Here is a 14,008-nt window from a genome sequence, read left to right on the forward strand (position 1 = left end):
CTTCCACCTCTGCACAGAGTACTCCACAGTTTGCTAATTGCTTTTACTGGTGCTCATGTGAAAGACGACAAAGAAAGAATTTGTACTCCAACAGTTTGAGCACAGTACACCCAGCAAGGTGCGTAGGAGAGGAAGAGTGCTCACCCGACTGCTGCACCCAGTGGCATTACCCACATCAAACACCACGCTTACCTGGCAAAGAGCTGACCAGCTCCCAGTTACAGATGCTGCTGGACCTCACTGGGCAGTAGCCCAGAGTTGTACCACACGGCTTTCCCTTCCTTTCTCCTTCACACTCACGGATGTCACAGTCACTCAGCTGGATTTCAAGAGCTGGTAGGGGAAACTTACATGGGAAGTCATACTGGAAGGCGTTAAAATTAGGGATTTTATTTTAAAATAAGTGTTTCCTCTGTTTCCTCTGCTATCAAGTAGAGCAACAGGTCAGGTTAATTAAATCAGCCATCAACATCTCATAAAAGCCTTGGGGCAGGGAAGCGAGCCGCAGCAGACATGAGCACACTCTGCTCGTTTGAACTTTTAATGTTTTTCCCTCAGATGGCAGGAGCCATGGAAAAGCCTGATACCACGGGCGACAGCAGAGCGTCACTGCACTGTGCCGCTGAACCCATGACCCCACCCAAGAAAAGGGGTTGTCTAGCGCCGGGTTGGCACAAACAAAATAAAGAACAAAAGAGGCAAGAAGCAGTCAGAAAAGACTGTGAAGAGCCTGGTGCGCTCCGGGCAGCAGGAACTCTGCCAGAAGCTCGGCGCTGACAGGGGAGGAGCTCGGGTTGCTTTCTGGGTGAATGTCAGTAAAATGTGACGCAAGTGGGGACCGCTTCCCCACACGGTACCTGAGCCAGGCAGATCCCTTCTCCCCGCAGGATGTATTTCTCCTACAGCCCTGACTTCACCTCCTTTACCCTCACAGACCACAGGTGCTGAGCAGGTTCAGACAAGGAATTTACTGTCGCTGTAACTTCTAAGCAAGCTATGCCAAGAGAGAGAAGAAGAAGAAACCAATACATAACAACACACCTGCTTCATTTTTTTTTTTTTTTTGCATGGATCTCAGGGTCTGGGAAGTTTCAAGACTGCTTCTCCTAGCTGATTCTGCTAGCAAAAAACACTAATTAGCAACCGCATCACATCTCTTTGGTCCCTCTATCACAAATCCCACTAGAGGATTAATATTCCTTTCAGCTACAATATAAATTGCACATTATTTCCGGCATTTTAAAAAGGAAAGATTTTTTTTTTAATTTTTTTTTTTTTACCAGCCATGTCACAAGGCAGCCAAGATTTTTTATTTCACTCTGCTTGAATAAAGCTCCTGACAGAGCAGGAGGAAATAAAGCCCGTGTCCGGGCCCATACAATAAGCCTGAAGAGCTGGCAGGATAAACACATTCAGGAGTCTGCTTTCTAGGGACCACCAAGTGGAAACCTCCAGAAGAAATCAGTACACCAAGCTGTCAATCCCACTCCTCCAGTTGCTCCTATTGCCTATAAAAACATGCAAAGGGCTAAATCAGGCTCTAATTCTGAGACTCGCAGCACAACACAAGTGCTGCCTGGCTCAGTTTGTGATTCCTGGGCTTTTAAGCTAACCAAAGGGAGACCAAGCTACTGGGTGTCAGCGAGCTGGCTTACACCTTAGTTTTCAAAACGAGGAAAACTATCAGTAATTTTCCCACAGAAGACGTTTTCCTTGTGCTGTTTAATCAGGGCTTTGCATTCAGGAATTCAGAAGAGGAGCTGACATTTCCTTTTGGCACCGCTGCTTTAAAGCACCGTACGCCCAAATGTCACCTGCAAGGCGGGCTCCCCAGCGCAACGTGTCACTGTGCCACAAGAGTGCAGTGGAAAGACATTGAGCAGAAGGTGGCAACAGAGCACAAATCAAAACGTGCAGCAAATTCAGTCATAATTAAACACTTGCTGTCAGCACAGAGCACACGCACACACGGGTCACACGCCTCCACCAAAAGTATCGTGATGTAGGCAGGGGTTTTTGATGGCCAGGTTTCCCCTGAGTTAATGCAAGGAGGGCTGATCGTGGCAGCTGCCCGAGGAGAAGGGCACAAGAGCTCCCTAACCACTCAGCGTGCTGCCTACACGGCCCAGAAACATGCTGAAACAGGTTTTTAGCGCAGTTTGTATTTAGTGCAGTTTGTCTATGTATTTCTAGCTGAAAAGCCACATTTTAAGCACCTCTCTTAGAGAGTTAGACATTCTATGCAATAATGTTTCCCTCCTTTTCCAAAAAGCCATCTCTTGAGCACTGGTGGAAGCCATACAGAAAACTTCATTTTTTCCTCTTTCCAAGATTAAAAATATTTTGCATAATAAACACTTAATTATTAACCAGGTAGCCATACAGATATTAAGCTCACCAGAAGTTTATAGTTGGGCTTATGAATGTCAACTTTTTTGGTTCCTAAATTGTCATGTTACACTACCTTGTAGAGCATCTTCTCTACAAAACAACAGGACAAAACCTCATTTTCACATCTCTTGTTTGCAGCCTTCCAAAAGGTGCAAGATTTGAGACTGAAAGGAAAGATTATTGAATGCTGACCTTAATGCATTTTAGAAGCTTAATTACATCTCCCCCCGCTACAGGTGGGCTGCGGATGCTGCATCCCAACCAGCCAGCCGTGAGGGCAGGGGAACTGGGATGCAAAACCCGCTAACAGCCTCACCCCCTCCAGCAGAAGTGACTGTGGGCAGCAGCTGGCAGCCCCTCATGGCCACACAGCAATTAAAAAAGTGTTCAGCAAACATTGCTGGCAATGGCTTTAATGGTCTGTGAGGATATCAGCACCCCCACGCTGCCAAACAGAGACCCGTGTGAATGCCGAACGATAAACAACGTCATTAGGTTTTGGCCGCTGCTCAGCCACCCCGGAAGGATCCCAGGAGCTGACCCATCCCTGGATACGGGCACTGCAATTGTCCAGCTGTAAGAAAACAAAACTAAGCAGGCACAAATCAGTTTAGGTATCTGACACCCGAAAAACCTACTAGGTTTAAATACAACCAAAAAAAAAAAAAAATCCAAAATGACAAATACAACCAAAAGTTACTGCAGTGGCAAAAAGATCAGGACCCCCGACTGAGACTGAATGACTGAAGACCGAAGTGCATTGGCACCTACCTGCCTAACGTACCCCAAGTAATCTTTAAAGCAGGATTTCAGTGTTATCACGGAGTTTATAAACTCACCATTTCAAATGCCACAGAAAGCCCCGCAGAGCAAGCGCTGGAAGGCAAGCAACCAGATGTAAAAGAGTTTGGTTAGGCATTCACGCACACACGTGTTCTGCTGAAACATTTAGGAAGCATTTCGGTGAGCAGCTGTGATTTCAGCTCTCCGGCCCCGTGCACTGCGCTCGCATCTCACCCCCAAGTTCAAGCTCAGCTGCTGCCGCCGAGTGCTCGGATAGGCAATGGCACGTTTCTAAGGCATCCCCGAGGCCATTCTTCTGCGGTGGTTGCTGCTGCCCTACTGCAGTCTCTTCTGCCTGCCTGTACTCACTGGCTTAGCACACCAATTTGCTGGAGAGGGGACGGGGCTGGAGACAGCTGCTGTAAATCAGTGTAGCTCCTTGGACGTGGTCCCCAGCATGTGCACTGAATGTACAGAACAAGTCTAGGAGAAATAGTTCAGTCGTTGTGAACACATCTAGCTTTTTAATTTTATAATCTATCTTTTTTTTTTTCCCTTATAATATAGATATAAAGAACTAAAATCCCTATTTTTAAAATAATCAATATGTCAGGGAAGTTAGGGCAAATTTTTCATATGAAACCATGTTTTTATCCAGCTATATCCTTCCAAATACCATACAGTTCTTCTATTGAGAAGGAGTTTAGGTGTATATAAAACATACGTACACATACAGGAGTTTACATACATTTATATATAAAACCTACACACACATATACACACGCTATATAGAGAGGACAAAGATCCTCTCACCAGCAAATAATTTTGCTAGTAAACTCCTTCAGAACAAACCAGCTGATATACTTAAACGTCAGTAATTTATTAGCATTGGTTAAGGCAAAGCAACTAAAATGTAATACAGGAGACAGGCCTTGTTATCTAAATATCGGATATTCTAAAAAAGAAGAAAGTTAAAGGGTAAACTGCCTAGCATAGCGACCAACAGTTACTGCTCCCTTCACCATTATCAGTGCTTTTAAATAACTTGGCTTCACTACTATCACAGCAACAGCGTCCTGACTGGTTTACAGAAGCTATTTCTTGTCCTGGCTTCTTGTCTGGCTTCATGACAAAATTGCAGGAACCCAGATCTGACAGGTTGGCAGGGAATCGCCACTGCCATGTAACCTTCATTCCAGAACACTGCCCTTTATCAGAGAAGTGTTGCACTTGAGTCCCACATAAATAACTTTGCTTCCCCTTGGACGCAGTTTGGGCTCTAACTACGTTTGTTATGTGCTACAGTTACTGAGAGCTGGGAGTCCAGTTCAAAGACATGATGGACGAGTTTCATTCTCTGGTAGTTGGTCACTATAAAGCAGATTAAATAGTGTAAATTAATCAATGCAAAATGAAAATGAGCAAGAAAGATATGAAGGGCCTTTCCTTAAAACAAAGAAAAGGATAACTCTTGAAACAGATTTATTTTAATTGCGTCCATAGCTTTTCAGTAAGTCAGATTTGACTTAATGTGCCACAAAAACAATATTATATACCCCAAACCCCCAAACCGAAACTAGTAATCACCAACTACTCCCATCAACCTTGGAAAAAATATTGTTTTCAATCTGATTTTATACCAATGATGTAATAAAAAAAAACCACACTGCTGTGTATGTTTGGAGAAAGCCGCTCGTCTTTGAGAGCACACACTCAGCCTGACAGCACAAGATTTAACAGAACAGCAGAGGGAGAGCTGTCTACATCTCTGCTCAGTACATCCATCCATGTACACGAAGCTTCATTTTAGCTGAGTGCATACTGTAGTATAAGCACAGTGCTTATACAGAGATATGGACTTGCTTTTTACTGTTTCCACAGCCCTTGAAAAGTACTGCCATATACGACTCCAATTCAATTCCTGGTAATATACAGATGATTTCTGTCAATATTTACTAGTAATAATTTACTGATGAGGCAAAACTATGAGGATGTAGTGCAGCCCAGGAGGCCAGATGGAGTCCTAAGGGACTGTGCTTTGCTTCCTTATAAAAGTGCCATGAGGGTAGTACGTTGATACAGGCATCCGCATTTGCATAATTTCTCATGCTTAATTAAAACAGAAATTGTTTAAACAGGAACAAAACGTGAAACTTTTTACATACATTACAAATAGTACTTCCTTTGTTTAAAGCTACAGAAGGTAGAATAGCAAGACTGAGTCCTGATAGGATAAAATAGTACAAACCAATCCATTTTCCACTGGACATGCTGTTTCTAGACAACACTATTTCTTCTCCACGCAGTCGATTTATTAAATAGAACTTTGTCAGGAGAGAGTTAGATCCAATTCAGTTTCTGTACTCCATAAAACTCAGTGTTTCAGAGAGGAAGATACGAGTGTTTTGACTGGCCTCCTGCAGAGCAAGGATCTCGGTGCGCTCCCTGGGAGGCACCACAGCACGTATGATGCTCATGTTCTGTACCTGACACTGGGAGCTGAAATACATTCACAGGGTTTGGTTTTCTGTATTTAAGACTATGCTCTTTATGTATAGGGACTACCCTCTCATCGTGCTATGCCGTATTTTAAAGCATATTTTGAGGATGTCTTATTTATTCTTTTAAGAAAACGTACACGTAGCAGAAAACATTGGATTAAGAAAGTTTTCTGGGTATAGGATCTTTTGTTTATTTTTGTATTTCGACTTCAGCATCTTTTATTCTCTGAGTTTTCTACAACCAACTCAGCCCACGCCTTCCCACCCTGTTGAGGTATTTTTGAAACAGCAAAGATCCCATGGCTTGCTGCAGCTGAGCAAACCAAGCTACCAGGGCAGCTATGAGAAGTTCCCATGAGCGTTCCCACATTGCCCAATTGAGGAATTCAGAAAAATATTGTTACCAGCAGCTGGCTTCAAGGACAAGGTCTATGTGACTGCTAATCACAAGGGGGGTGTTTTCTTGCAGGTGGGGTTGTTTTCTTGTAGCTGTTTGTCTGAGTGCTTTTGACCAATAATCTTGTGTGAGACACTGTCCGCCCCTGTTAAGTTCACTATAAAAGTTGGGCTATTCGGGCAATAAGATGGAGCATGAGCTGACCACACTGGTGTCGTGCTTTCGGCCGTGCTTCCTGCAACATGGGGCCTGAACAGGCTGAGACCTGGACAGGCTGAGGCCCGCACAGGCCAAGACCTGGACTCACTGAGACCCCAACAGGCCGGGAGCCCGGAGCGGTGCCGGGAGCCCCGAGGCAAACGGAGGGACTACTGCTGGACAGAGAGAGCCCTGAGAGACGCTGCAGAGCCACGGATGGCTCTGAGAGACACGGAGAGACCTGGCAGAAGCTGGAACACCTGAGAGGCATTGAGAAACTCCAAGCACCGACCCGGACAAAGGACTTGCGGTGAGACACGGGGAAAAGAAACCGCAGGGAGACGCGGGAAAGGGAGCTGTGGAAAACATGGGAAATTGAAGTAATCGCAGTGTGACGTGGGACATCTGAGATCGGGTTGCTACGGGAGACGAGGGAGACCCTCACCTGAGGCGAGTGGGCACAGAGCAGAGGGGCGGACATCAGCACCCTGCAGCCCGTCTGACGTGACCATGGAGGCAGCAGCGGCTGTGCTGCTTCTCTCTGGCATTCTGTTTATGAGAGGCTTATCTTGCACTGCAAAAAAGCATCTGCCGTACAGCAGACGTTACACTTTCTTTCCTAACTAGCAATCATGTGTCTCATCCATTTGTGGTGAATGGTCAGTGGCAAAAGGAAAAGGGGGAGAGTAAGGGGCGACAAAGACAGAAACGGTACCAGGAGGATGCCACTGGCACTAACAGCACGGGTAATAGGAGTAGTGTAAGTGGCACAGGTGACGCTGCGGGATGGTGGCTCTGCCTGCTGCTCGCCCCCGCCTGCCTGTGCACTGCTGCCGACGGTGCTAGAGCAAAATGTGAAGAATCCCAGTTCCCGTGTAGTAATGGGCGCTGTATTCCTTCACTCTGGAAATGTGATGGTGATGAAGACTGCTCAGATGGCAGTGATGAGAGTGCTTGTGTGAAGAAGACGTGTGCTGGATCTGACTGTGTGTGCAACAGTGGTCAGTGTGTGCCAAACAGATGGCAGTGTGATGGGGATCTGGACTGGGAAAATGGGTCTGACGAGAGTGCTGAGCTGTGTCATATGAGAGCATGCCGGGTAAATGAAATCAGCTGTGGTCCTCAGTCAACCCAGCGTATCCCAGTGTCCTGGAAATGTGATGGTGAAAAAGACTGTGACTGATCCTGATTGCAAGGATGGAAGTGATGAAATTAACTGCCCTTCTCAGACCTGCAGGCCAGACCAGTTCGGATGTGAAGATGGGAACTGTGTCCATGGGAGTAGGCAGTGCAGTGGTGTGAGAGACTGTCTGGATGGCACTGATGAAGCAAACTGTAACAATGTTGTTCAGTGCTCTGGACCTGGCAAATTCAAGTGCAGAAGTGGAGAATGCATAGATATCAATATAGTGTGTAACCAGCAGAGAGACTGCAAGGACTGGGGTGATGAGCCCATAAATGAGTGTGACTGTCCAGCTGGGTTTGAGTTTGTAGACAAGAGAAACTGTGGAGATATTGATGAATGCCAAAACCCTGGTAGCTGTAGTCAAATCTGTATCAACCTGAAAGGTGGCTACAAATGTGAATGTAGCCGTGGCTATCAGATGGATCCTGCTACAGGAACCTGGAAAGGGCCATACCGGTACAGAAATACAAATAACACCTGTGATTACAATGACGCTGCTAAGCAGGGTTTAGGGGTTTGTGGCATGGAGACAAGGGGTAACAACTACAGTGTTTGGAACAATTGTACAGCTTTGGCCTTACCTCCTGATGTTTCTCTGATTTGTGGGGATAGGGCCTGGCAAGGTATCCCTGCAAATGCTATCAGATGTCCATGTTACATAGATAAACTCATTGTATTTGCTCCTAGCTTGTTACAGTTGCGTGAGACCACCAGACATCAATGGGCATTGCTTGCACCAGATTGCAATGATAATGTTGAATTGTGTGGGGTTGCAGCATTGGCAATTTTAGTGCCTGGAGTGGCATCTGTGGCTGCACGTAACAACTTAGAAAAATTGGTATGCTGGGCTGAGAAGCAAGCCTATGCCACGACAGAGATAACTTGAGGAGATGTTACCAGATCAAAATAGTCTGCGACATGTGCTCTTACAGGATCAAGCTGCTATTGACTACTTGCTTTTGGCTCAAAGGCATGGGTGTGAGGACTTTAAGGGAATGTACTGTTTAAACCTTTTTGATCATAATGAGTCAATTCACAAATCCATTACTTTCCTGAAAGAGCACATGAGAAAGATTCAATATGGTATCAATCCTTTCAATCAATGGTTCACTGATTTGTTTGAAACGATGCATAGATGGTTACTGGGATTAGTCAAAGAGGGATTAAGGATTCTGTTTGCTGTGGTGTCGATCATCATTGCATGTGGTATTGTGATAAATGTGGTTAAAGGGTTACTTGCAAAAATGTTATATTGGGCGTGGTTTGCTCAATTTTCTGTATTTTTCTGAAAACTTCTAGAATATTCATGTTTTGGAAGACAGACTTAAAAATCTGGCTGTCATGTCAGGGACAAGCTTCCTGCCTTCCCCATGAAAAGGTATCCAGAATTGAACAAGTCACGAGCCCCTAAAAACGCAGCTAACCTTTTATTACGTTGCTTTTCCCTTGCATAGAACTTTTCATTGCTAGTTCAAAGCGCGTTGTAATGTGCACTTCCATTTCATATTGGCACTGCTTTAAACGGCATTTTAAAGGCTACTAATTTTCTGTAAGGTTCAGTTTGCATCTGGCTTCATCTGTCCCCCCCCATGCCTGCTAGCTTGTACTCGCTCTCCTTGCAAGCAGTGCACACAGCCAGCAAGTGCTGCTGCTTGTGGCACCTGGCTGCAGCAGGGCGCAAAAAGGATGGTTTCTCTCATTCCTGCCATTTTCTGCACACCAAGGGAAAGGAGAGGCCATCCTGCATGCAAAGGGTGAAGAGGAAGAGAAGGAAGGGCCAACATACAGGGAACACGCGAGGACCAGGACTGCGCAGAAAGCAAGAAGAGTAAATGACACACGCTGACCAAGTGTGCTACTGCAAGACAAATTGCAGAATTTCTGTCTTACAGAAACGTTCTAGTGATTGAAATGAATGGCAGGAACAGCACAAAATGCCAAAAATAAGAAAACAGAGTTTGTTAGTGTTAGTGTTTTAGAATCAACACACTTTCATAAGACTCCTGCCTCATTCAGCACACAAAATGGACGGAACTCCTCAGCAAGAGCAGCTACTCACTGTTTTATCTTTACTTTTAAAAACTCAGCTGTGACTACAGTTTTTCATTTCCTGATGGATTCCTGTTGAAAGCTAATATTTTATAAATAAACCCGCAGTTACGAGAGCAAGGAAACTGAGAGGTCACCCAGTCCGCTACTGCAAAAACTCAAACACCTAGTAACTTGAGTAAGGAGATCTCTTTGGGAACAGTATTCTCTTTTCAGTGTTTTGTGTTTTTTCCTCGATCATATGATAGTATTGAGCACATTACTACAATAATTATCAATATCCTTTAGCACCAATATTTTCCCTTATAAATCTTACATTCTCCATCCCCAAATGTAAGCATAGCAGGTTTCCCGTTTCCCACCCCAGGGGCTGGAACAGAGGTGGTCTCAGGAATTCCCCTTCATTTAGCAAGACAGAAGGGCTTTACCTTAGCTCAAGGAGGAACAAGTTTATAAAAGAGAAAACATTTGAGGGTTATTAAATACAGAAACAATATCCAGCTCAGGAAATCCCCTGAGCCAAAGACAGCTGGAGGTTGGGAGATTATTAAGGGGGAGTATTGGCAATGCTTGCCCTGTCCTTACTCTTCCCCAAGCACCAGGCTGCAGCTATTGGTGAGGAGAAAATACCAAGTAATGCAGACTCCTAGGTTTGCTCTTAAAATGCAGATTTTATGGATGACAAATGTGGTTACCATAAGGAAGTCCAGTCCAAGTTCATTTCATTGCATGCTTGCAGGCTGTCTGAAGAATGACGCAAGCAGCAGTTTATCAGGTCACAGCGCATTTACAATTTCAGGACTGTCACTACCACTAAAGCGATCTTAAAACCATCAATTAACAAAACAGAAATAGGAATGAGAACAAAGAATAGTTTTTTTCTAAATTTGGCCACCCAAGAGGTTATAATTCCCAGACGGACAAATTCTTCTTCTACAGCGATGAGAAAATAGGGAGCAAATGACAACTCCTAGCTCATGCTCCCTGCAGGCGGATTGTTAGCTAACAGTGCCACATGCACTCACCTCAACCTTTCCTAAAGTGGGAGGATCATTGATCCTGCCTTCTCTGAGAACCTTCTGCGCTTGCCTTAACGGCACTGATCTTCCTTGGACTGCTTCTGTTATTGTTTCTGATACGTCTTAGGTCAGGTGCCCAAAGCTGAACGTGACTTATGGAGGAGCCTACCACTGACTTTTGTTCTTCTACTTGTCCAGTTCCTAACACAAGGCAAAATGCAGTTTTCCCAGCTGGCACTCTGTTTTAAAGGTTTGAAAGATTAATAGCTCGGTCCAAACACCACTAACTGCTTTCCTTGACCATCAGACCCCCTTTGCACCCCAGCAGCTTCTCCCACCACGTATCACCTCCCATTAATCCCGAAGGGATTTCTTTTGTTACAACACTCAGCTCTAGGTTTTCCAACTTGGCTCTGTTATATGTGGAGTGGTAATTCGTGTCGAGAAAATGGTTGATATCAATAAAGAAGGGGGAGATTTGGGAGTGTGGCCATGGGGGTTGGAAAGCCCCGTGGTTGAGATAACATTAGACTCTTAACGATGAGGCCATCAGGAATGTAAAAGAGTTTAGAGGGAACAAAGAAGGGTGATTCAGGAGACTCCATGCAGTCTCTGGTTTCTTGTTCTCCAGCCATTAAGGCATGGAAGTTTCTGGGTGTTTGCTGTTGTTGTTACATTCAAAGTTGTTTGACCAATGAAAAGTTGTTTTGAAAAGAACTGCTGTGGAGAGAAGGGTATAAGAGGGGAGCCTGCCCTCAAAATAAAAAAGGAAGGCAACATGATGTGAAGTTATGATCAATAAAGAAGCAGGAAAGAGGAATGTAAAGGAACAGGCTGGCAGAATGGAGACCAGGACGGTAACAGGCACATTTATCGCCTCATGAAGATTGGTTCGGCCAAACTCAGCAAACTGCTCAGAGAAGCTCGTACTGAAAGTTGCTGGAAATGGGCGCACCGGAGCTGGAGAGAAGCTCACGCTGAGAGAAGCCGAGCCGTGCACACAACTGCCTCTCGCTGGTAAGCAGTTGCGCATTATGGGGAATCATACGTCCTTAGAAACAAAGACTGTCCTGGTAACCTTACAGCTTATTCTCCTTCTTAACAATCGGACAGTTTATGAGCGTGAAATATGGGACCAAACTGAGGTCAAGGTGTGGGACTCTGCAACTAAAAACGACAAGGTTGCAGTGGGATTGCTTGGCACCTGGCGAGCAGTCTCTGAGGCCTTAGAGCCGTGTGGGACCACAGTCAGACACGTGGGGTTTGCCAGACAGTGAGGGAGCTGCGGGCTCCTTTACTGATCCTGCTGCTACGCCATCGGCCCCTCTGCTGCTACAGCCATCGAAGGCCTTTGCTGTTCCGCCCCCTGGCGACCTGGACGTGCCTTTTGACCCAGGCCCTATTGGCCTTGAAAAGGAGATGGATATGCTTTTATTCGATGTGGGAAGCACGGGATACATAAGGCCCGAAGGCCGAGTTGCTTAACAACTTAAAGCGAGACATATTGTTCAAAAGGAATGGAAAATGGAGACTTGTTACTAATCAAGAAAAAGAATGGAAAATGGAGACTGTTAAGTCATGGAACTTAAAGGATTGTTTGTTACCTTTCCTGATTGTACGCATGTATAGGCATACTTGGGTTTAGTATGTAAAGCCATGTTCTGTATATTTAGGATGTTTGATGTTTGTGTGTGCGTGTTGGTGGAGCGTAGACTCCCCGCACACCCAGCGCTGTTTACTTGCCTTTTATACCTTTTAGGAGTATTTGTTTTATAAATATTACAAAATTCAGATTGAGTTGAGACCTTGTTTATAACAGCTCCCAGCAACCCCATAACCATCAACCTATCAACCTAAGGTCGGCATCATTCACAACAGGCATTGCTCAGGTGTGTGTGTGTTTTGTTTTGTTTTATTCCACTGTATGTAATAATTAAAAAATCTCTTCTATAACAGTGTAAACAGACTCCTCAGAAAGTAGCCAGCTTCTATTGAAGAAATGGCCATTAATGTCTAAGTGCTAGAGAAAAGGACTTGAAACGCAGCAGAAAGTGTCTATTAGCTACTACGGATTTTATCCGAGCCTTTTGGGTGAAATCAGCTACATCAGCCGACTCCCCTCTGAGAATTCAGAGATTCATTAACGTGTTTGCCAGTGTGGAGCCGTGGATATGGTCTTTGTTTTGCTTAACACACACTCGTACATACATACTCTATATCCGCACATGCATGTATATATACACACACAGAGATACATATACATATATTTCCATGTTTTTTAATTAAAAATTGGAAAAATCCTAATTGCTCTGCTTTGATATTTATAGCACACAACTTCCTCCCTATCATTTTTATGACCTTTTTCTTTAATGTAGTTACCGTTACAGCAGATCATAATTTGTTCTCATGGCTACAAATTAATGAGACAAATTACTGTGGCATTAGAGTTTGAGGAAAACAAGAGCAGATCATGAGACAGCCCAGCTTTAATCAGCTTCTTTAGCTAAAAGGCTCCAAGTATGCAAAGAAAATTAAAATAATAAAAAAATACCTATTCTACCTCTGCATTTCCACCTCTGCAGCAAGGCAGAGCCTCTGAACCACACAAGTTACAGCCACAGGCTGCTATATGGCAGCTTTACAGTCATTCAAAACGTATCATACATATCAGCTGCTACCATCTCTCCCCCTGCCCAAGGAAATTTGGGGAATGAATTTTGTGAGAAAGCAACCTGATTGCTCATATAACAGTTTATTAAAAGCTGTTCCTAACCTGAGGTATACATGGGAGACAATATTTGATTACCTCAGCTTGCTCGCTTAGAAGAAACAATCTGAGGGAATATATTTTTTAATTATTTTTATTTCGTACCATTATAGAGTTGTCCAGGGAAGCTGCTGATTTATAAAAGCTGAGAGATTAACCATGTGCCACTGATATTTTATGAAGGATAAAATCCAAGCCTGCCCATTGCAGCAAGATGAGTGACGAGACTGACATAGTTTATCCTCAAATGTGTCGGTGGAAACCTTTCTTCCACTGATATACATACCCAACACCAACCTTACTTCCCACTGGCTTTACATTGGCTTTTGAAACGTAGCCAGTGAAAATATGATCTTTAGAGAAGAGAACATCCGTGAAGAGCTCAAACTGGTGGCAGATTAGACGTGCATTTTCAGGTGGCACTTAAAGGCAAGAGAAAAATTCCTGCAGGATAAGCATGCACATACATGTAAAGGTAGGCACAAGATTAAAAGGATGGCTTTGGACACCCACAAATCTTTGATGGTGTTTGAAACTGACAAAAAAAAGTTTTATACCTTGGCCCATTTTTAACTTGAAGCTGTGCCAGCAATAGCACTGGACCATGGATGGAGAGAAACAGAAGCAACGATATGCTGCAATTATGTTTCATCAGAAATTATTACCTACATCCCAGCTTTTGTTCCCAGCCAACAGGTAATACAGTAAGCAGAAGAT

General features: G+C 44.3%; 1 protein-coding gene across 17 annotated transcripts in view; it reads right to left on the reverse strand.

The window, feature by feature from the left end:
* ANK2 (ankyrin 2) overlaps positions 1–14,008 on the reverse strand; it is a 336,396-nt gene that overhangs the window by 267,232 nt on the left and 55,156 nt on the right. Inside the window, exon 1 of one of the 17 annotated variants that reach the window (XM_082759107.1) lies at positions 3,231–3,343. The exons of the other annotated variants lie outside the window; for them this stretch is intronic. Within the exon in view, the coding sequence (XP_082615233.1) occupies positions 3,231–3,233 (3 nt within the window). The 5' untranslated portion in view covers positions 3,234–3,343. Of the gene's footprint in view, positions 1–3,230; positions 3,344–14,008 lie in introns of those variants that run through there. 17 annotated transcript variants of the gene reach the window in all.

The sequence above is a fragment of the Aythya marila genome, assembly GCF_965140915.1.
Source record: "Aythya marila genome assembly, chromosome: 4".
In the NCBI taxonomy this organism is placed as follows: Eukaryota; Metazoa; Chordata; class Aves; order Anseriformes; family Anatidae; genus Aythya; species Aythya marila.